This window comes from Ochotona princeps, chromosome 2 (genome assembly GCF_030435755.1).
Source record: "Ochotona princeps isolate mOchPri1 chromosome 2, mOchPri1.hap1, whole genome shotgun sequence".
NCBI classification, from domain to species: domain Eukaryota; kingdom Metazoa; phylum Chordata; class Mammalia; order Lagomorpha; family Ochotonidae; genus Ochotona; species Ochotona princeps.
Window position 1 is genome coordinate 43,231,948 of NC_080833.1, and position 22,577 is coordinate 43,254,524.

Consider the following 22,577-nt stretch of genomic DNA (forward strand, 5'->3'; position numbering starts at 1 on the left):
TCCTATCTGTAAATCAGACGTTTCAATAAAAATAAATCTTTAAAACAAAACAAAAAAAACCCAAGTGCATATTCTACCACAATATGGGTTTTATTTTATCTTCAAATTTTTGTCAACACTGATGCTGTTTACTTACATTTGATCTTGGGCAATAAAATTTCCTTTATTCTAATTAAAACAGCCTTTATGTGCTATCATTATTCACCTACCAAAACAATCAAAACTTAAAGTAGCAGTTAAAATAAGGAGTGAATTACTGATTTTAAAAAGTTCTGCTTTAGTTTTTTATGTTCCTGTGAATTAAAATATGCATGGCAATGAAATATAACATAAACTTATTTTAGGATAGTTTCACTATTTAGTTAACATATCAGAAAAAACCAGAATATCTGATTACTTCACACTCGAAGCAGCCCGTGAAGCAGCTTTCCGAGTGGTAAGTTTCAAAGGCTGGGCCCCGGTCAGCAGCATCAGCATCACGGCATCTCTTACAAACACAAGCTCATCTGTTCCACTCTGGGGCACTGGGAACTCTGGATTTAAAGCTCTCCAGCTTGTATAGCACATTAAACCCAGAGAACCATTCCGTTTTTTTTAAAGATTTACTTTATATTTGAAAAGCAGAGTTAGAGATGGGGGAAGAGAAGGAAAGGAAGAGAGAGAGAGCAAAAGAAGAGGATGAAGGGGATACAGAGGAAGAGAGTCTTCCACCGATTGGTTCACTCTCCAAATGGCCACAATGTCCATGACTGGACCAGGTCAAATCCAGGAGCTTTTTCCAGGTCTCCCATGTGGGTGGCAGGTGCCCAGGTACTTGGGCCATCTTCGGGTACATTCCATGCTACAAGCAGGAAGCTGCATCAGAACTGGAGCAGCCAGGACACGAACCCGGAGCCCATACAGGATATCAGCGTCCCATGAGGTGATTTTACCCACTATGCCACCCCACCAGCCCCTACTGTTTTCGAAATAATCTGTTCATCTTCTATCACAAATTATCTATCAATTGCTATTGTTGTAAAGGCACACACAACCAACTCCACTACAAAAAGACTTCACTGCTAATGTTTTTAATCCAAGCTATTTAAAATAAGACTTACAGGACATTTTGCTTAGAGATGATTCTCTCAAATCTGGAGGCTCCTGCTCCAACTGTGGTGCATACTGAATTTCTGGCTTAGACTAAAATGACAATGAAAGCAATTAAGTCATTTGTACTTCTAAAGCTTCTTAAAGTTCTACATGCATAAACATTTAAATTGAGCTGAGGGTAATGAAAGTACAACATACAAAATAAAACACATCAACCACAACATATGTTAACTGCAGTTCTTAACATAAGCTAGTGCTTTGAAAAGAAACGAAATTTTGGCATCATCTATTTAGTTAGTTTGGCTTCCTGTCCCTGTTCATCAATGACTGTACACTGAGAGTGTGGGTTAAATGCCATTTAATAGAAGGGAGCTGAGCATCCTCAGGCTTTGGTATGAGATGGGGATTCTAGGAATCAATCACCCACAGATATCCAAGGGCAACTGCATACATTAGATGTTATACCAGGTAGCTTTCAAGGAACAGCAGCCATTATTATCACATCAAGTGGTAAATAATAGGATAAACAGACAGGAGAAAAGTTCTCTAATGATTCTTCAAAAGTTCTTTTACATGACCTAATTTGGAAAATCACTGTGAACAACTAAATATTAGGTCGTGTCACTTTTCTCTATAGTAGTACAGCCATGTACTCCATGACTATTTATGTTCATATTCATTCTTACCTCCTATACTCAAGACTTCATTTCATCAACTTAACCATTCCTTAATTTACAAGACTCAGAAGGGAACCAGGCTTCCAGTGTGCAGAAGGAAGGCTAACCACATTGTGTCCTCACGCTCCAAGTTTTCATAAATGGCAAATGTCATTTGATGACAAGTATTTCTGGCAGGCTGAGTACAGACTGTATCACAGTCCTTGCTTAGGATGAACACATTTACATCTGTGGTTGGCACTGAGAAGACTCTGAAGCGCTGTTACCTGGAATATCACTATTTTTCCATCATCAGCCTGAAGGTAAAAAGTCCAGGATGAGGTTATGAAGCTCTGTGCAGAGTCCATCATGTCACTCCAGAAGGACCTCACTAGAGTCAGGGGGAATAGCAGATGCATTTTTGGCATCAGAGACATGAGCTTTAAAAAAATATGAGAAATAGATTATTTTTAATATATGTATTTATTTAAGAGAACATCTATATTTGTTTAAGAGAAGATTGAGATTCATTAAATCTCTTACTGAGACACAATATACACAATTAAATGACTTGATCAGTTATCTGCATTAGAAAAAATTCTTTTTTTTAACATGTACACATTAATATAATCACACCTAAAATATTTAAAATAATTTCTTTTAAAGAGCAGAAAACAATATTTGAAAGCCTGAGTTACAAAGAGGGAGGCAGAAGCAGAGAGAGACAGAACTTGCATCTGCTGGTTCACTCCCCAGATGGTCACAACATCTGTGGCTAATGCCAAGAAATTCACCAAGTCTGCCCCGTGGTGGCAGACGTCCAAGCATAGAGCAAATTCTTAATTTTCATGTAAATAACTATGGTAAGTTTAAAATCCCAGATTACTTCAATTTGCCACCAATAATATATATGCACATGTTTGGATAGACATTAAAATACCTCTGTCATGGGAACTTAGCTATATACACGGAAGGCAACTGAGTGGCTGAAACACTCGATGCAGGATGTGGGGGTAGGGGCACTATGACAGTGCCTGTGACTCTGGTATCCTATATGGGAGGTTGGTTGGGTCTCAGCTGTTCCACTTCCAATCCAGCTCCCTGCTAATGGCTGGGAAAGGTAGTGGAAAAAATATTTGGGTCCCTGCCACTCATATGGGAGACCCATATCCAACTCCTGGCTTGCTTTGGCCTGGTATAGCAATAGCCACTGCGGCTACCTGGAAAGTGAACAGCAGACGGAAGATCTCCCTCTGGTTTATGTTGTCCCCTCTCTCTGTAATTCTTTCAAATAAAAAATAATTTTTTCAAAAAAACCCTTAAGACGTGGGGTAGAGAGGGGAGATCTTTTACTACATATTCTTTACATGTTTTGAGTTTTATGCCATGCGAATATTTTTTCTAAATATTTTCTAAATATTTTTCCTAAATATTTAAACTTTTCTAAAAAAAATTATTTATTTTTATTGGAAATACAGATTTTTACAGAGAGGAGCTACAGAGAGAAAGAGCTTTCATCCGTTGGCTCACTCTCCAAATGGCGGCAACAGCTGGACTGAACCAATCCGAAATCAGAAGCCAGAAGTCTCTTCCAGATCTCCCTCACAGGTGCAGGGTCCCAAGGTTTTGGGCTAACCTCTACTGCTTTCCCAGTCCACAAGCAGGGAGCTGGATGGGAAGCGGGGCAGCTGGGACATGAACTGGTGCTAGTTCCCACATGCACAGTCCCAGTGTGTGCAAGGCAAGGGTTTAGCCACTGGGACATTGTGCCAGGCGCACATTCCAAATTTAAAATGTTTTTATACAATGCTTGTAGTGTGGAAGAATTTTAAGAGACGGCACAGAAGAGAAAAATCAATGGTGGGATCATGATAAACCGTCTGGATTTCAACTTTTTTTTTCTCAATTATTTATTTTAATTACCTGTAAAAGGGAGAGAGAGAGATAAGGAAATCTTTCAATTGCTAGGTCATGTCCCATATAGCCACAACAGTCATGGTTGGGCCAGGAACCAGGAGTTTCATCCAGGTCTTCCACTTGGCTGGCAGATGTGCAAGCATTTGACCACTCTCTGCTGCTTTCCCAGGGAGCTGAATTGGGAGTAGAGTAGCTGGGACACAAACCAGTGCCCATATGAGATGCTAATGTTCCAGGCCACAACTTAGTCTGCTATGCCACAGCTTTAGTTCCTGGACTGAAACTGCTATGTAACTGTGAGCTTTTGAATTACGTAAGAAATCAGTATGAGGTAAAATTTAGGACAAAAAAAAAGTCTGGACTCAGAGTACAGGACTGAGCACAATGCAGCTAGGGTGGAGATAAAGCACCCTGAAATATCAATTTCTTGGAGTTTCAGGTTTTTCATACGTAACGTGGGGATAGTATTTTCACTGAAGGGAAACAAAATGAGATTGTGGATGTATATATAATTTTCAACATGAAGTATTATGCTAAAATAATTATTCAATTGACTTTTGTATTTCTTTTATTTATTTTTATTACAAATTCAAATATACAGAGAGAGGAGGAGAGACAGAGAGGAAGATCTTCCATCCGATGATTCACTCCCCAAGTGACCGCAACGGCTGGTGCTGCGCCAATCTGAAGCCAAGAACCAGGAACCTCTTCCTGGTCTCCCACGTGGGTGCAGGGTCCCAAAGCTTTGGGCCATCCTCGACTGGTTTCCCAGGCCACAAGCAGGGAGCTGGATAGGAAGTGGAGTTGCCGGGATTAGAACTGGCGCCCATATGGGATCCCGGAGAGCTCAAGGCAAGGACTTTAGCTGCTAGGCCAAGCTGCCAGGTCCGACTTTCGTATTTGAAGACACTATTTTGTTTGCTGAAAACCAACTACGGTGGCTGGCGTGTTGGTGCAACTGGCTAATCCTCCACCTCCAAGTGCTGGGATCCCATATGTCCCACTGCTCCACTTCCCATCCAGCTCCCTGCTTGTGGTCTGGGAAAGAAGTGGAGGACAGCCCAAAGCCTTGGGATCCTGCACCCATGTGGGAGACCCAGAAGAAGCTCCTGGCTTTGTATCGGCTCAGTTCGGGCCATTGTGGTCATTTGGGGAGTGAACCAGTGGATGGAACATCTTTTGGTCTCTCCTTCTCTCTGTAAATCTGCTTCCTGATAAAAATTAGAAAATTTTAAATACACACACACACACACGTGCGCGCGCACACAACTGCTAAATAGGATCAAGTGGGTGATAAAAACTTGAAGCAATATGAATGAGTGCCATCCAAGCAGGCAATTTTGAAAGAAAATATTGTTTCCTACTTGTTCTTGTCTCAGTTCAGCAAATGGTAGCTGGTTCTGGCAACCAAGATGGCAAGCGTATTGTTCATCAGACTGGGAATATGCTTCTGTACATGCTGTGAAGAAAAAAAGTTACATTACAAAAGGGGAGAGGGACAAAAGGATTAGAAAAGGGGTTTGACATTTTTTAAACTAATTGTATTCAAAAAGCATTTCATCCATATGAATTTCATATATAAAGATGGTCAGTTTGAAGATTGAACCACAAAAACAGGTTGTATTACAGAAGACCAGATGTGAGTCAAGACATAGCAACAAGGAAAAGATGCTTCCTACTTCACTGAAAACACTGTCATACATGGAGAAAACGCTAGTATAGTTTGAAAAGCAAAATATGCACTGTGTCCTGATCACAGGTTTCTCTTTAACAAGCCTGCTGCATTTAGCACAGGTAAGAATAGTGGTTTAACAGATGACAAAGCCTTTGGTTACTTCTTTTATTGGCATGGCCAACAAGGAACAATGCACTATTAAATACTGAGTCAAAGGCTTGATTCAGTAAAAAACCTTGGAGCTAAGTCAACTCAGCTATGACTGAAAGGCTTAGGAAAATTATACTACTTATGAAAAGGTAGGATGAATTATGAGTAGGGTAATCACCACTCTGTTTTCAACACAGAATGCTTGGTTAGACAAAGTTATTCTATCCATAGTACAGAACAAACACTGTCTTAACAACATGAAACTTGAAGCCCCTGAAATTTCTAGCATACCTACTAAAACTCTAACTTCATAATAATTATAATACTACATAAGCACTTTAAATAGCATGCTTGTTGTTTTATAAGAAAAATAAAAAGCTTAATACAACTCAAAGAAAACACCAATGCTCTATGTGGCTAATGTCATTAGCACAGCATCTCACCAGATTCACATTCCAACTTGGTCCGGTTTAAATCAATCCCATCATCCACAAACTGGCAGATGGAGAAGAGCCTGCAGCCTCTCTGACACGCATACAGCTCCTCTTCCTAGAAAGGCCAACAACAGACACGATCACCAAAAACAGCGTTTTTTTTTTCTTGGAAAAATTATTGAAAAGAAAGCAAAGTTAGTATAGTTTATTTTAAACTGTAATCTTATAACTCAAAAAAATTACAGGAGTCAGGTAGAGCTCCAAACCTTTGTTATATAAAGAGGTTTTAGTCTTATTTCAAAGAGATTATCAAGGAAAAAAAAAAAAAAAAACCCTAGCAACTAAAAACACCACTGTCTTCCCATACCCTGTGGTTACAATTTGTGGGGGATATTGAAAATAAAAGTGTCTGTGACATAATTAAGACTTTAACAAAGGCAGAAAGTTGTAATAAAGAATTTCAGGTGCCAAGAGCATCCTTCCGCCACAACCAAGCCTCCAGACTTATCAGGTAAGGACCACAACCAGCTTTGAATGTGACACATAGGCCCTGACCAGGTATACATGTATACAAATGTTCTATGGAGCTTTGCTGTAATTCAACTGAAAACACAAACAAGAGTAAGCAGGTGACATACAGGCAGTGCTACTACAAGTAGCCAGGATCAAATCCCTCAGGTGACTGTGTGGGTTACTTTACCCGCTGACATCTGTTAGCACCTCAGAAAAGGAGAGAATACTCATTTCCTTCAAAACTTCCATAATTCTGGAAGACAAATACTCTAGCACAGTGCTTGGGCACAGAATGTGCTCAATAAACAGCCATGTTAATCATAACAGATTTTAAAACCGAGAACCATTGTGGGCCTCACTGCACCCATGTGGGAGATCAAGAAACCAACATGCACTCCTATGTTCATAGCAGCACAATCAGTAATTGCAAAAACATGGAAACAGCCAAAATGCCCATCAACAGAGGATTGGATAAGAAAGCTATGGTTCATCTACTCCATGGAATACTACTCAGCTATTAAAAAAAACAAAATGCAGTTCTTTGTGGCCAAATGGGCCAAACTGGAAACCATAATGCTAAGGGAAATGAACCAATCCCAAAAGGTTAGGTACCACATGTTTGCCTTAATTTGATATGATATGATGTTAAGCATATCATGTTATGTTATGGATATTATGTCATTTGTAATATATAAACTAAAATTGAACTGTGAATGGGGGGTCACAGAAAGTGGTTAAGAAATCGCATTGATTTTTAGCATGTTGACTGCTCAATATCATGTCAATTCAATCCATAATGATGCTAATTGTTGCAGATGGTATATTAGTGCTTTTATTTGACCGGGAAGATGCTCTGCTGACTCTGCCCTCAGACCAGAGAGGGTCTTCCCAATAAGTAGATGGACTTGTCTGGACTATGGGATGTTGGACTCTATGCTTGGCAAATTCTTGCAGGGAGGGAACTTCAACTAAACTTGAACTATGGTTATGCAGCGGGGTGGAGGAACCCACCATGGGGGGGTAGAATCCCAGATTCTATGTAATTACAACACAATGTAATTAATGAATAAATTTAATAAAAAAAAAATACAGGATGGACATATAGTTCTTCATTACTGGGAAACAGTAACTGCTAACTAAGACTAAAAATGGTATCTTCAAGAGCTGTTTTTTTTTTTTTTTTTTAAATACACACACAGTGGGGCCTAGCACAGTCACCCAGCGGCTAAAGTTCTCGCCTTGCACATGCTGGGATCCCGTATGAGCTCAGGTTCATGTCCCGGGTGCTCCACTTCCCATCTAATTCCCTGCTTGTGGTCTTGGAAAGCAGTTGAGGATGGCCCAAAGGCTTGAGACCAAGCACCCACGTGGGAGACCAGGAAGAAGCTCCTGGATCCTGGCTTCAGATCGGCTCAGCTCTGGCCACTGCGGTCAAGTAAACCAGTGAATAGAAGATCTTTCTCTGTATCTCTTTCTCTGTAAATCTGCCTTTCCAATAAAATTTAATCTTTAAAAAAAATACACACAGTATTTGAAACCAGCTAGTACATGGGGGAGCACCTCCCCTTACTGTGTGATACACCGTATATTAGCTGGCAGGCACTAACAAGGAAGCAGTACGTGCATATACCAGTTAGCAACCAGCATAATAAAGGCATGCATTTCTTTCTAGTAGAAGGGTAAATAAAATTTATACAGCATTAACAATTTCATAGGAAGAGAAGGTTGTGGTGCAATATTTTGAAGGCAGCATATTTTGGACCTCAATGCTAACTGCTTTTACTGCTAAGGTGAAACCGAAAGTATATTAACAATCAAGATAAACTTTACATCTGAGGACTTTTCTACAGGCTTTGTATGGGAAGAATTCTCTTTGGAGTGTCACTTATTTCTTAATATTCCACAGAGACAGCATGAGCTTATCAACATGAGCTAGACCACATGCCATTTTGCTTTCAGATACACTTTGTTTTGTTAAAACAAGCCAATAAACTATTCAACACTATTTAAGAAAACCACAGGGTGTGTTCAGCTCCCTGCTAATGGCCTGGGAAAGCAACAGAGAACGCCCGAGTCCTTGGGTCCCTGCATGTCAGAGACCTAGTGGAAGCTCCAGTTCCTGGCTTTGAACAGCTTTGGCCAAAGCAGCCATTTGGGGAGTGAACCAGCAAACGGAAGACTTTTCACTCAGCAATTCTTTCAAGTAAAACAAAAAAATTAAAAAAAAAATTAGCCCTGGTTTGAGTTGTCTCATTACTTACTCTCTACAACTCTGGGCAGGTTACCAAATCTAAAATTCAGTTTCCTCATTTGTAAAAATTAAGATAATCCTCAAATCACTCTATTAGGAGGATGATACATTACTATAGAATTACGATGGGTATTATTTAATGAACACCATGTACGTGAGGTACCATGCTAACACTTAACACCTTTTGTACTATCTGGCACAAGGCAGATATTCCATCAACAATTCTCAGAAATCAGACCCTTATTTCAAGTATTTCATGTTCTATTTTATCACTTCAAGTCCAGTTAAGTATTTCACATGATGGCTCAGGTGATACAAAACAAGTCCTCTGAGGGCAGGCCTTGTGCAAGTTAAGCCACCACCTGCAATGTTTGCAGGTGCCAGTTTGAACCTCAGCTTCGATTTGGATCTAGCTTCTTGCAAATGCACGTGAGAAGTCAGTATGTGCTGGCTCGGGTCCCTGGTGGCTGTCACCCACATGGCAGACCCAGAAGGACTTCCAGGCTCCTGGCTCAAGCCTGTTTCAACCCTGCCTGTTGCAGGCATTTGGAGAATGAACCAGCAGATGCAAGATCAATCTCTCTGTCACTCTTTCAAACAAAGAAAACTTTCTTTTAAAGCACCTACTTTGCTTTAAGGCACAAGGAAACGATGCTTCCTGCCATAATGAATCCCAGCTAAATAATCAGAAGGTCCCTTCCCTTAATGATATCATTGAAAGCTTTTGTACACATTTTTGGGCGGGGGGCAAGTGAATATTGAGGCAAAGTTTCATGAAGTGCAACTGATAGGGCAGGCATCTGAGAACTCATAGACTATATGTATTTTATTTTTGTCAAAAATTTACTTTTATTTATTTGAAAGGCACAGTCACAGAGACTAAGAGTCATACAGAAATATTTCACCCACTGGTTCACTCTTCAAATGGCCACAACTTGGTTGGGTTGAAGCCAGGGGCTTCTTCTAGGTCTCCCACCTGGGTGTAGGGGCCTAAGTACGTGGGCCATTTTCTTCCATTTTCCATCAGCAGGGAGCTGGAATGGAAGTGGAATAGCTGGGACTCAAACTGGCACTCACGTGAAATACTGGCATTGCAAATAATGGAACAGCCCCTATATGCCTTTTTTTTTAAAAAAGATTTATGTATTTTTTTAAAGATTTATTTATTTTTATTTGAAAGTCAGATATACAGAGAGGAATATCTTCCGTCCGATGATTCACTCCCCAAGTGACCATAACGGCCGGTGCTGTGCTGATCCGGAGCCAGGAGCCAGGAACTTCCTTCAGGTTTCCCACATGGGTGCAGGATCCTAAAGTTTTGGGCCTTCCTTGACTGCTTTCCCAGGCCACAAGCAAGGAGCGGGATGGGAAGTGGAGCTACCGAGATTAGAACTGGTGCCCATATGGGATCCTGGCGCGTTCAAGGCGAGGGCTTTAGCCGCTAGGCCATCATGCTGGGCCTGTAGATTTATGTATTTTTATTTGAAGGGCAATTTAGAGAAACAGACCTGTCGTCAGCTGGTTCACTTCCTAAATGGTTACCAAAGCCAGAGCTTGAATCAATCCAAAGCTAGGGTTTCTTCCAGTCTCCTAGGTGGGTCATCCTCTGCTGTCTTCCCAAAACACAAGCAGGGAGCTCAACTAGAAGAGGAGCTGGGACTAAAATTAGTACCCATATGGGATGCTGGTGCTGAAGGGAGACAACTAGCCTTTTGAGCCACCACATGGGATGGGGAGGAGGGTACTATATGCATTTCCTATCATGAGCTAAATTAAGCAAACTATTCTCTCATTATTCAATGCTACTAATACTATATACAGCAAACTGGTTCTTGTAACATATAACAGAAGAAATAATGATTGGTGACTGTGTGTTAGGGACTTTGTCAGGACTATTATATGTATTATCTTTAATTTTCACACTAGGTCTATAAAATGTGAGGTTTTCTTTTTACCCACCAATGACATAAATAAGTTATGACGGCTTGTTGTGCTGCAGCGGTACACCAGGATCCCATGTGATCACTGGTTCGAGTCCCTGTTACTATGCCTGGGAAAGCAGCAGAAGATGGCTGGAGTGCTTGAGCAGCCTTTGTCCTTCCCCCTGCCCCAAACCTGTCCCTGTGTGGGAGACCCAGATGGAGTCTCAAGTTCCTGGTTCTGCCTGGCTCATCCCCTGCCACTGTGGCCATCTAAGGAGTGAACCAGAGGATGGAAGGCCTCTCTTTTCCTTCCTTCCTTCCTAATTATTTTATCTTAATTTGAAAGGCAGAATTACAGAGAGAAGGGGGAAGGGGAGGTGGGGAGACAGGGAGCGAGGGAGGAAAAGAGAGAGAAAGAGTATCTTCCAATTGCCAGTTTGCTGGTTTACTCCCCATTCAACAAGTCACGGCTGGGCCAGGAGCCAGGAGCTTCCTCCTGGTCTCCCACACGGGGACTGGGTGCAAGCACTTGAACCATCTTTCACTGTCTTTCCAGGCACATGAGCTGGATCAGAAGTGCAGCAGTCAGGTCTGGAACCGGCGTCCATATGGAATACCAGCACCGCAAGTGGAGACATAACCTACTGTAACCATGGCCCAAGACCCAAGTTTTCTTTTTTTCTGTAACTGATTTTCACATACATCAACTTTTATAACAACAAGAAAAAATATTACGAGAAATCATTATCAAGAACACACAGGATGAGTGCAGTTGGAAACGGAATCCAGGTTTGTATGGTTCTAGATCCCACACTCCAAAAAATCAACTAGGCTAGCTCTAATTAACTTTGTTAATCACACAACATGTCACTTGTATTAGATCGCAGGCAAAGTATGCAATTGCATTTCTGAAGGCAGTTAAAAGATGAAAGGATTTAAAAGTAACTACTTACAAACAGGGAAAGTATTCTAGTTTCTTGCAAACAAAATTAATTCTGAAAAAGAGTCATTAAAATGAGATTTCTACCTGGCAATTACAAATATCAGACCAAGAGAGGCACTATGGACTTGCAAATTCCTCTAACTTGTTATTATATACGCTGCTTTTTCCTGAGCTGCAAAGCACAATAATTACGGAAATAATGAAGAAAGTATTTTAGCACAACTTCATTACAATGAGGCAGCAGTGTTTCTGTCAGTTTTAAGACTGGATTTCTGCCCCACCATGCCTCGTGGGTTACCTTCAGAGCTTGGCAAGGCTGCTGTGAGATTCAGAGATAATGACATGACAAACACATCTTGGCTGACAGATTTTTAAAAATTTTTTTTATTAAGTTTATTCATTAATTACATTGTGTTGTAATTTCGTAGGAACTGGGATTCTCCCCACCCCTCCCCACACCCTCCCCACATGGTGGGTTCCTCCACCTTGTTGCTTAATCATAGTTCAAGTTCATTTGAGATTCCCTCTTTGCAAGCATATGCCGAGCATAGAGTCCATCATCTTATAGTCCAGTCAAGTCCAACTACTTATTGGGAAGACCCTCTCTGGTCTGATGGCAGAGCCAGCAGAGTATCATCCCGATCAAATAAAAGCACTAACATACCATCAGCAACAATTGACATCATTATGGAATTAATTGACATAGTATTGAGCAGCCAACATGGGCTAACAGATTTAAGTAGAGAATCAGTAAGTTTTAAGAACAGGACATACAGAGCGTCAGATGATTCTGAGTTCCTGGTAAGAACAGCTGGAATGAATAACTAAAAATATTTATAGGTATCACAACAGTTGCAAGAAAACAACAAATATTATCAAAAGGTTCCAGGAAATGTAGTCTTTCAAGTAATTTAACTGTTCTCCCAGCATTCTGATTCATACTATAAATTTGCTGGGGAAAAAAAAAATCATTAAAAAAAAAGTAACAGATGGGCCCGGCACCGTGGCCTAGTTGTTAAAGCCCTCACCTTGAACGGCGCCAGGATCCCATATGGGCGCCAGTTCTAATCCTGGTAGCTCTACTTCCCATCCAGCTCCCCGTTTGTGGCCTGGGAAAGCAGTCAAGGAAGGCCCAAAGCCTTGGGACCCTGCACCCACATGGGAGACCCAGAAGAGCTCCTGGCTTCAGACTGGCACAGCACTGGCCGTTATGGTCACTTGGGGAGTGAATCAATGGATGGAAGATATTTCTCTCTGTCCCTCCTCTCTGTATATATCTATCTGACTTTGCAATAAAAATAAATAAATTTTAAAAAAAGTAACAGATGTTAGAAAAATGAAAAATTAAGCCTCAATCCAATTCTCGAGCAAATCAATATTAATGATGTAAAATTTGTAAAAAAAAAAAAACCAAAAAACTACTTGGGTCCGGCACAGTGGCCTAGCAGCTAAAGTCCTCGCCTAGAACGCCCCGGGATCCCATATGGGCACCAGTTCTAATCCAGGCAGCTCCACTTCCCATCCAGCTCCCTGCTTGTGGCCTGGGAAACCAGTCGAGGATGGCCCAAAGCTTTGGGACCCTGCACCCGCGTGGGAGACCTGGAAGAGGTTCCTGGTTCCCGGCATCGGATCGGCGTAGTACCGGCCGTTGCGGCTCACTTGGGGAGTGAATCATCGGACGGAAGATCTTCCTCTCTGTCTCTCCTACTCTCTGTATATCTGACTTTGTAATAAAAAATAAATAAATGTTTGAAAAAAACTACAATGTACTTCAGGGGCAATTCTCGTTCAGTCTGAACGGAACAACTTATTCTCTCTTGACTCACATAACAGTCTTTCGCAGGGAAAAATGTGGGATAATCCTCATGCAATGTGAAATCGAGTCCGAAGCAAAGCAGGGGGAGTGACAGCATTTGGAACTGGCATTCAGAGGTTCCAAAAGCAGGCGGCAACAAGCTGAACACTTCGCTCCAAGCGCCTTCTTAGCCACTTGCTACTTTGCGAGGGCAGAGGCCCGGCTAAAGCAAACACCCAGCACCATCAGCAAAAGCTTGTATACGCAAAGGGTGTGTGTGCGGACCCACTCAAATTATATATGGGGAAGGTGTGGGGAGAGTCACAGGGCAATTTAGAAATGTTGAGTAAACATTTCTAGCGAAGCTGAAGAAAATGCTTCCAGAAGGGGGCGGGGAAGGGCGTGTGTAACCGCAGCAAAGGCAGCAGCTTGGCCGGAGGTCGGGGAGCGACCCCCTCGCCCCTCTCCCAAGGATGAGAAGCCCTTTCCGGAGGCAGTTATTCCGCCAAATTCCCCGCCAAACGGCACTGTATGCAAAATTTCTGCCTCGCCGGGGGGCAGCGTCTCCTGCACAGTAAGTCAACAAGGCGGAGAGAGCCCTGCAGGGCGCCTCCCGAGTCCCGTGCCGACGGCTGGACCCGGCTCCTGATACGTGGAACCCGGACTCCCGGACCCGCTGCGCTCAGTGCACAGCGCCCCACCCCTGCCTGCTCCGGCTCCCGGAGGAACGCGAGCCGTCCCCTCGCCTATCCCTAACTTCCCGTAATTACAGCAGCAACGGGGCGCAGACAGGCTCGCGGAGGGAGAGAGCAGCCGCCCCAGTGGGAGGCCGCATTGTGGGGTGCACTCCACCGCCAGAGTCCCAGAGCTCATGCGTAAGAAACGCAGCAAGGGGCGAACAGGAAAGGGTCGTGGCCCGGTTCGGACGGGCCCTACCTTGGGGTAGGTGTGCAGGGGGTAGGTCAGCTGACAGGCCCGGTGGCAAGACGCCGTATCGCCCAAGACCGAATCAAACGCTTCAGCCGAAGCGGTGCCCGAGCCCCCGGCCAGGGTCATGGTCAGGAGAAGCAGCGACAGGAGCCCCCGTTGGGCCCGGACCCAAAGGCTCCCTTTCGGCACCGCCATTTTCTTCCCCTCAGTCCCAGCGGCTCGGCTTGTTGCTGTTTTCTTTTCAGGGTCTCCTCCTCCTTCCGGGGCCCGCCCCCTTCTCCGCCTTGCCGACCGCCTCTTCCGCCTCCGCCATCGCCGAAGCTCCTCCCCGACCCGCCCAAACCGCAGCCTCTTGCTCCCACCTTTGCGGGCGTGCGGAGGCGGCGCCAACCATCGCGGGTGTTGGCGCGCCCGGGGCAGGCTGGGGCGGGTAGTTCTCGGCGGCGGCCGCAGCGCCGCGCTGGCGCGAAAGGCGCTCTCGGAGAACTACAAGCGCGCGTCGCTTCGCGGTGCCTGCCGGGACAGTAGTCTGCGTTTGGGGAGCTTCCTCCGAGGAAGCGCGGCCGGGACTGGGGTGGTCGCTTCGATGTCTGTACCGGTGTCCGGCCTTGGTGTCTCAGAGAGTGCGCTCTGAAGACCTGCTGTCCCGGGTGGGTGTCCTTGTCCCACTACTATTGGATGTCCGTTGGGACATCTCCTCGCTTAGCGGTCCCAGAGCTTGATCGTTGTGGTTAGGCTGTTCTGAGCACTGGGCAGTTGGTCCTGGAGATGGCCTTGGACCAAGGAATGGTAGTTGGTAGTGTTGGTTGCCAGGGCAACCCTTGAGGTCTGGGGCGGTGGTGAGGAGGGCTTAGTGAGCCTGGCGGGACCCTGTTGCCATTTCACAGCCCAGTCCTAGTTGGGAAAAGGTTATCTCCTGGTTGGACGCCGGACCTGATGTTGGAAACCAGGAACCTCCCAGCTCAGGGAGACCAAGCACTTGTGCACACAATGTGATTTCCTAGCCAGAGCGCTCTTTCCGTCAGTCCCATCATTCGGAGACCCCAGTCGTGTCACTTTGGGGGATGAACATCCTAACAATCTCAGCAAAGGTTTAGAATCTGCCCTCTTTCTTGAGCAGAATACGCTTGTGAGCACGCGAAGGTAGTTGGAGTCCCCTGACAATGGATAAATTCGTCATTCGAACGCCCAGAGCTCAGACTAGCCCAAAGAAGAAAAATGCTGGAGGGAAGATATACAAGCAGGCCACGATTGAATCCCTGAAGGTGAGAGGGGGCTCTGGGACTAGGGGAAGTATGTGAAGGACTGTGTAGCCAGGGGAAGCTGGGGAGTTCTGTGGTTTGAGATTCTGCCCCCTGCTGCCTCCTTCCCCTACGTGCCCCATTCCTGACTTCTGGGTATCACTTCTTAGACCTCTGCTACACTCTTGTAATTGGTTGGACTTTATGCTGTGTTTGCTACCTCTTAAGACAAGTTCCTGAAGTTATTTTGCAAAAAATCTCTTGTCTGTTAGAAATGTTGGAGTACCAGATAGTATTCTCTATACCCTATGTAATCTTGGCAGGTGTGAGAAGCAGTGCCTCTCAGCATTCTGATATGTTCCTGGCTGGGATGGGATGGGTCACATGGACTCCACAGCTATAGCTGAGACTGGAAACAAGACTTGATGGACTCTTCACTATCTCACATCCAGTTCTGATCTCTGTGAGCAAGAGAGATCCTCCTGCATTTCTGACTTGTTTTTCATTTCTTTTGTTGGTGCCTTGATTGCTATTAGACATGTCTGTTTGCTAGGGCTCTGTATGCGTTTTATGTGTTTGGCTAGAGTAACCTCACCCAACTCAAGATTTTCTATGCTGATGAGGTTCAGATTACATCTCCAGCCTAGATATCTATAAAGAGCAAATGGGAGGCTGGGCTGGAGAAGAGGACTGTGGCAAAAGGGACCCTCCCGCCACCCCCAGCTAGGGGCCCTTTTGTTCAGTAGCGTGGTCGATCTTTGCCTTCTCTGGGATGTGAGTTTCTTCATGTGATGTGCAGTTTGATTAGTGTTTCCTCAACAGGCCCTGTTGTTGTTTGTGCAGGACATAGAGCAACTTCAGCAAGTTGGCGGAAGTTTATTTCAATGAAAATAATCTTGAAATTCATGCATAGTTTTCATAATTTGTTTTCTATGAAATTTTTTTAAAAGATTGGTTTTATTTATCTGAAAGGCAGAGTTGCTAAGACAGACAGACCCATGTGGCATGAACAGGGTTGGAGAGGGAGGCAGTGTGCCATTAAGAAAATGAGAAAGCAGCAGAGATGCAAAGTAGAGATTAAGAGAAAAACAGGTGGCCAAAGGTTTCACTTCTTCAAAGGAGAAAGGAACTCACCAGCTAACTGCCTCAGCGTTTTTATTAAACTGCTTTGGGAGTGAAAAGACAGAAATTGTTGTGGCACAGGCTTTGATAGCCATGCTCCATATTCGTGTTAACCAGCCAGTGCTTGAAGTTCAGAGTGATTAGAGTCACCCATAGAAGTCAGTCCCAAGGATACTCTTTTTTCTTTTTTTTTTTTTTTTAACATTTATTTATTTTTATTGGAAAGTCAGATTTACAGAGAGAAAGAGAGACAGAGAAAAAAACTTCCATCTGCTGGTTTACTCCCCAAGTGGCTGTAATGGTTGGAGCTGAGCTGATCTGAAGTCAGGAGCTGGGAGCTTCTTTCGGGTATTTCATGAAGGTACAGGGTCCCAAAGCTTTGGGCCATCCTCTAACTGCCTTCCCAGGCAAGAAACAGGGAGCTGGAAGGGAAGAGGAGCAGCCAGGATATGAACCAGTGCTCATATGGGATCCTGGTACATACAAGGTGAGGATTTTAGCCACTGAGGTACCATGCCGGACCCCCAAGGATACGCCTTAAAGCACACAGTCCTGTGATTGGACCATTATCCAACTACAGACCACCATCCATAGGCCTGGACATGGTCCGTCTGCAGACCATTGCCTGCAAGCTTTGACCTTGGTCTCTGGTACCAGCAGTCTATAAACAATATTCCAGATGTAGCCCCTCCCGCTGTTCTTTATCAAGTGTAACTTTTTTAAAAAGATTTATTTATTTTTATTGGAAAGTCAAATATATAGAGAGGAGGAGAGACAGAGAGGAAGATCTTCCATCCATTGATTCACTCCCCAAGTGACCACAACATCTGGTGCTGCACCGATCCAAAGCAGGAGCCAGGAACTTCCTCCACGTCTCCCATGCGGGTGCAGTATCCCAAAGCTTTGGGCCGTCCTCGACTGCTTTCCCAGGCCACAGGCAAGGAGCTGGATGGTAAGTAGGGCTGCCGGGATTAGAACTGGCGCCCATATGGGATCCTGGCAAGTGCAAAGTAAGGACTTTAGCCGCTAGGCTATTGCTCCAGGCCCGAGCATAGCTGTTTTTTTAAGCTGCCTTCAGCGTTTTATCCACTGGTTCACTCCCCAAATGCTCACAATGGCTGGAGCTGGGCCAGGCCAAAGTAAGGAGCTGGGAGCTTCTAATGGGTTGGCCATGAGGGCACAGGGACCCAAGCGTTTGGACTATCTTCCATTGCTTTCCCAGGGATGTTAGCAGGAAGCTGGGTGGGAAGTAGAGCAGCTGGGACTCAAACTAGATACTGGCTCCCCATGCAGAGGATAACTTGCTATGCCACAATGTCAGCCCTTGTGTGGTCTCCTTATAAAGCCATCATAATTCCATAATGGGGTTCTACCTCCACAAAATAAATCAATCACTTCCTGAAGGTCCCACCTTCAGACACCATAACTGGATCAAACCTTCACTATAACCCATTAAGCATTAACAGTAATTCATCAATTCTTTTTTTTAATAATATATTTTGGATGATGTTTATATAGCTGAGAAGGATGTACGCCTGTGTGGACCATTGATTAGGGGGGAATGGTCAAAGAATGGAAGAAAGTGGATGAGACTATTGCTTTTTATTTATTTATTTATTTATTTTCTGCATCTGGAGCAAGGAAGGAGAGAAGGGGTGAGGGCTGTTCCCAGCAGCCTAACTGCATCAGTACCTGGGGATAGGGTCAGTGGCTCAATGTCATCCTAGGGTCCCCGATGTCTATGTTCCAAAGGTTCTCCTTAAGTGGTGTTGATAGTTCTAAGATGTTGACTTCTTGCTCCAAGGTTGAGGAAGTACCTCCAAAGTCCATTGGCTGACACAGTATGCCTCGGAGTATCCACTTTCCCAGATACTTGCTGTCAAATCTTGGCCAGGAGAGCTGTCCAGTTTGTTTGGTCATCCAAGGCACTTGCTGTCTTTTTGAGACCTCAGTGATCTATCATGTCTCCCATGTGTCTCTGGGCGTGCCATCCACCACACAGGCTTCAGCAACTGAGGAGACCCAGTTATGACATATGCACTCCACAGTCAGACCACACATTCTGTGATTTTTCCCCATGATTGGAATTATGAGTCTGGTGGCCCAGTTAGAGGTAATTCCCAAAGAAACCTCACCAGAGGTGACTCCAGACCTCACTCCTAGGCCAGTAGAAGGTCCGGCTCAGTCCATCACCCACATCAGACTATACACAAACTGTTGGTTGCAGTTGCCTGGTCGTTTATGTGTCTAGACCCATCTCATACACAAACCGATGGATGCTGTGACCCAGCCCATCCCTGCCCACCACAGATTTGGCCTTCACACACATGGATGGGAATTGCATCCTAGTTTTAGCAACACCCAACAACTTCCATTGGACCTGCCCCCAGCTCTGGTTCCTACAGATGCTGGTGTGTGCAGCAGGCTAGTCTGGTTTGCCCCACATCCCATTCAGCTCTCTTACATATCAATGGGTGTTGTAGCTTAACTCAGCCTGACTAACCGCGCAATTTCCAGCCCACACACTGGTGGGTGCTACCACCTGTCCAGCCAGGTTCACCCTCAGCCCTGATTCCCATGCTTACCAGTGGGAGCAGCAGCCCATGGATGGATGCCCAGTTTCCCTACTAGGCCCACTCCTGGCCCTGGATCTTGCTTCTTCCTGGTAGTACTGTGGTCTAGCCTGACAGGACCTGTCCTAGTCCTGTGACTTGCCAGCTGACACTGAGGCAAAGTCTGACCAGCCTGCACCTATCCTGGTTCATGCATGCACCAGTGATTATGGTTTCCTAGCCCAGCCTGGCTCTCCCTCTAACCCATCTCGCATCTAGGCCAGCTGATTTTGTAACCCTGCCCAACCTAATCTGTCCCTAGGCCCAGCTTGGCAGGTACAGTGGCCTTGCCAAACCGTCCTACACCCATTCCAACTCTTATTGTTGGGTGTTACAACCCGGCTCTACCTGGCCACTCCTAGACCCAGCTCTTGTGTGATTTAGCAGGTACAGAGGCCTAGCCCAATCTGTCCTACACACTCCCTGTTCTCATGCTCACCAGTGGGAGCATTGGCCCAGCAGGGAAGTCCTAGCAGCCCCATACTGGGCTTGCCTTACCCTGACACCCGCAGGGTCTTGTGTGTGCTGGTAGGTGCTGCGGTCAAGTCTGGCTTGGCCTACCTTGTCTTGGCATTTGCTAGTGGGTACTGCAGCCTGACCAGGCCTGACATGTCCCCATTTCCAGCTCATACTGGCAGGTACTGCAGCCTCAGCCAGTCTGGATAGCCCCCAGTCCCAGCCCTAATGTGAACTGGCTGGTGTTTTGGCCCATCCTGACCTGTCCTGCGCCCTGTCCTGGTTCTCACATCTGCCAATGGGTACTATGAATTGGCCTAGCCTGGCCCACCCCTGGACCTGAGACATGTATGCCAGCGGACACTGTAATCTAGTCTGATCTGAGCTGCTCCCAGCCTTGTTTCTCATGCTGAACCTACAGGGACTGCATCCTGACAGAGGAGTTAGCTCCTCTTATCAGGTCATCTCCCAGTCGTAGTTCTCATACACACCCATGGATTTTGGCCCAGATTGACTTGGCTTACCTCCTCTCCTGGCAGGTATGGCGGCCTTGTCCAACCGACGTACACCCATTCCAACTCTCTTTTTTTTTTTTTCATTCGCCATGAACAGCCGTCCCTCATCTGTAAACGGCTTAGACCCGGCCCAGGAGAGCGCCACATCACCACATCGGTCAGTCGGCCATTCCAACTCTTACTGTCGGATGTTACAACCCTGCCCTACCTGCCCACTGCTAGACCCAGCTCTTGCATGGTTCAGCAGGTTCAGAGACCAGTCCAGCTTGTCCTACACCCATCCAGGCTCTTATGAGCACCAGTGGGTGCTGAAGCCTAACCCAGTCTGGCACACCCTACACCCAGTCCACACCCATGCTGAGATATACTGCAGTTATGTCCAGCCTAGTTTGCCACCCCCATTCCGGCTCTCATACTCACCAGTGTGAACCACAGCCCAGCCAGGGCATCCCCTTAGCTCCCAACCACAGATGGCCTTTTGGCAAAAATCAGGTGTAGTTAGTATCTGTTCTCAGCAGTTTAATTTATTAATGCTTAACGTAAAATTTTGAGGCTTAAATGTCTACACAAGTTTGTGGAGCCTAACAATGAAGGTAATTCAGAAAGTTCATGGAACTGGTATTTTGTGGCATACTGGGGAAAGCTGCTGTTTGTGACACTGGCGCATCACATGGGCTCCAGTTCAGGTCCTTGCTGCTCCACTTCCTACAAGCTCCTGGGTGCTGGCTTTGGCTTGGCTAGGTGCTGTCTGTTGTTGGCATGTAGGGGAGTGAGCCAGCAGATGAAAGATCAATCCCTCTTTTTCCACTTCTTCCTTTGCCTCTGTAGTTCTTACAATTGAATGGATCTTAAAAATGTATATTATGAAAGAAAATCTATGTATGAATTCCAGTTGCTTTTTGCATCAAAATATACATCTTTTAATTCAGTTTCTGCACTTTTTGAATTACTGCTGTGTCCACCTGCCCTTTTTTCGTTTGGATCCCCACCTGTGTCCTTGTTGAGGCTCACTAAGTTTGAGGATGAAAGTTAATGATATAAAGATTTTACAGTTTCAGTAAGTAACACTCAATGGAATAGTTAATACAACTCTTAAATTTATTAGCTTTCTTCTAAACTTGCTTCTGTTCTGTATTTTTATGTCCATCTACCAAATAACAAACTAAGAACCGTGTATTTTAAGATTTATTGGTTGATTTGAAAGGCACAGTGACAGAGGCAGGGAGATAAAATACACATGTGGATGCATCCTCCTGCTGGCTTACTTCCCTAAAACCCGTGACATCTGGGACTGGATCAGACCAAAGCCAGGAGCCAGGAACTCTATCCAGGTCTCCCATGGGGTGCATGATCCCAAGCTCTTGGGACTTTATCTGCTGCCTCCAGTATGTATCAGTGGGAAGCTGGGTTGGAAGCCAAGAGGGAACTTGATCCTAGGCATTCAGATATGAGATGCAGGTTTCCCAAGTAGCAGCTTAACCCATTGTGCCACAACACCTGTGTTAGGAATCATTGTTAGCTCTTTCTTCTTATATCCACATTTCAATTTGGCTTTGTAAAATTTCTTCTTGCTGGTACTCATCTTTTACTTGATTCTAAAATCTTGTTATTGCTCACATAGAGCGGTTCCATAATCTGCTGGCTTGTTCCCTTGTCTTAGCATTCCCTCCATTGCTCCTCATGGTTACCCTAGAGAAATATGTTTTTTTTTTTTTTTTAAGATTTATTTTTATTACAAAGTCAGATATACAGCGAGGAGGAGAGACAGAGAGGAAGATCTTTCGTCCGATGATTCACTCCCCAAGTGAGCCGCAACGGGTGGTGCTGTGCTGATCCGAAGCCAGGAGCCAGGAACCTCTTCCAGGTCTTCCAGGTCTCCCACGTGGGTGCAGTGTCCCAAATCCTTGGGCCGTCCTCGACTGCTTTCTCAGGCCACAAGCAGGGAGCTGGATGGGAAGTGGAGCTGCTGGGATTAGAACCGGCACCCATATGGGATCCCGGGGCTTTCAAGGCGAGGACTTTAGCTGCTAGGCCACGCCGCCGGGCCCGAGAAATATGTTTAAGTCAGTGTAGATCTACTATGGTTGCTTTCCTGGCTAATCTACTTCAGTGGCTTCTCAGTAGCTATTGATAAAGACCACATTTCCCTAAATGGCACCCAAGGCCTTTCATGACTTGACACCTGCCCTCCTTGTTACTCATATTATTCTATTTATTTTATTTTTTTTTATTTGCTGAGAGAAAGAATTAACAGAGATAGAGAGATACTCTGATACCCGCAGTAGCTGGGATTGGGAGCTGGGAACTCCCTGCAGATCTCCCATGTGGGTGGCAGGGATTGACAACTTGAGCC

The 22,577-nt window shown here is 45.0% G+C and overlaps 2 protein-coding genes across 3 annotated transcripts in view; one reads left to right on the forward strand and one right to left on the reverse strand.

The window, feature by feature from the left end:
• TMEM59 (transmembrane protein 59) overlaps window positions 1-14,563 on the reverse strand; it is a 28,600-nt gene extending 14,037 nt beyond the window's left edge. For both annotated transcript variants that reach the window (XM_004588696.2, XM_004588695.3), the window contains exons 1-5: window positions 14,285-14,563; window positions 5,934-6,039; window positions 5,030-5,124; window positions 2,036-2,188; window positions 1,101-1,182 (exon numbers count right to left, since the gene is read on the reverse strand). In XM_004588696.2, coding sequence (XP_004588753.1) covers window positions 1,101-1,182; window positions 2,036-2,188; window positions 5,030-5,124; window positions 5,934-6,039; window positions 14,285-14,473 — 625 coding nt within the window. In that variant the 5' untranslated portion in view covers window positions 14,474-14,563. The remainder of the gene's footprint in view (window positions 1-1,100; window positions 1,183-2,035; window positions 2,189-5,029; window positions 5,125-5,933; window positions 6,040-14,284) is intronic.
• A 184-nt stretch (window positions 14,564-14,747) lies between these two features.
• Window positions 14,748-22,577, forward strand: part of TCEANC2 (transcription elongation factor A N-terminal and central domain containing 2) — a 60,747-nt gene continuing 52,917 nt past the window's right edge. Inside the window, exons 1-2 of the mRNA XM_004588697.3 lie at window positions 14,748-14,928; window positions 15,399-15,543. Of these exons, the coding sequence (XP_004588754.1) occupies window positions 15,442-15,543 (102 nt within the window). The 5' untranslated portion in view covers window positions 14,748-14,928; window positions 15,399-15,441. The remainder of the gene's footprint in view (window positions 14,929-15,398; window positions 15,544-22,577) is intronic.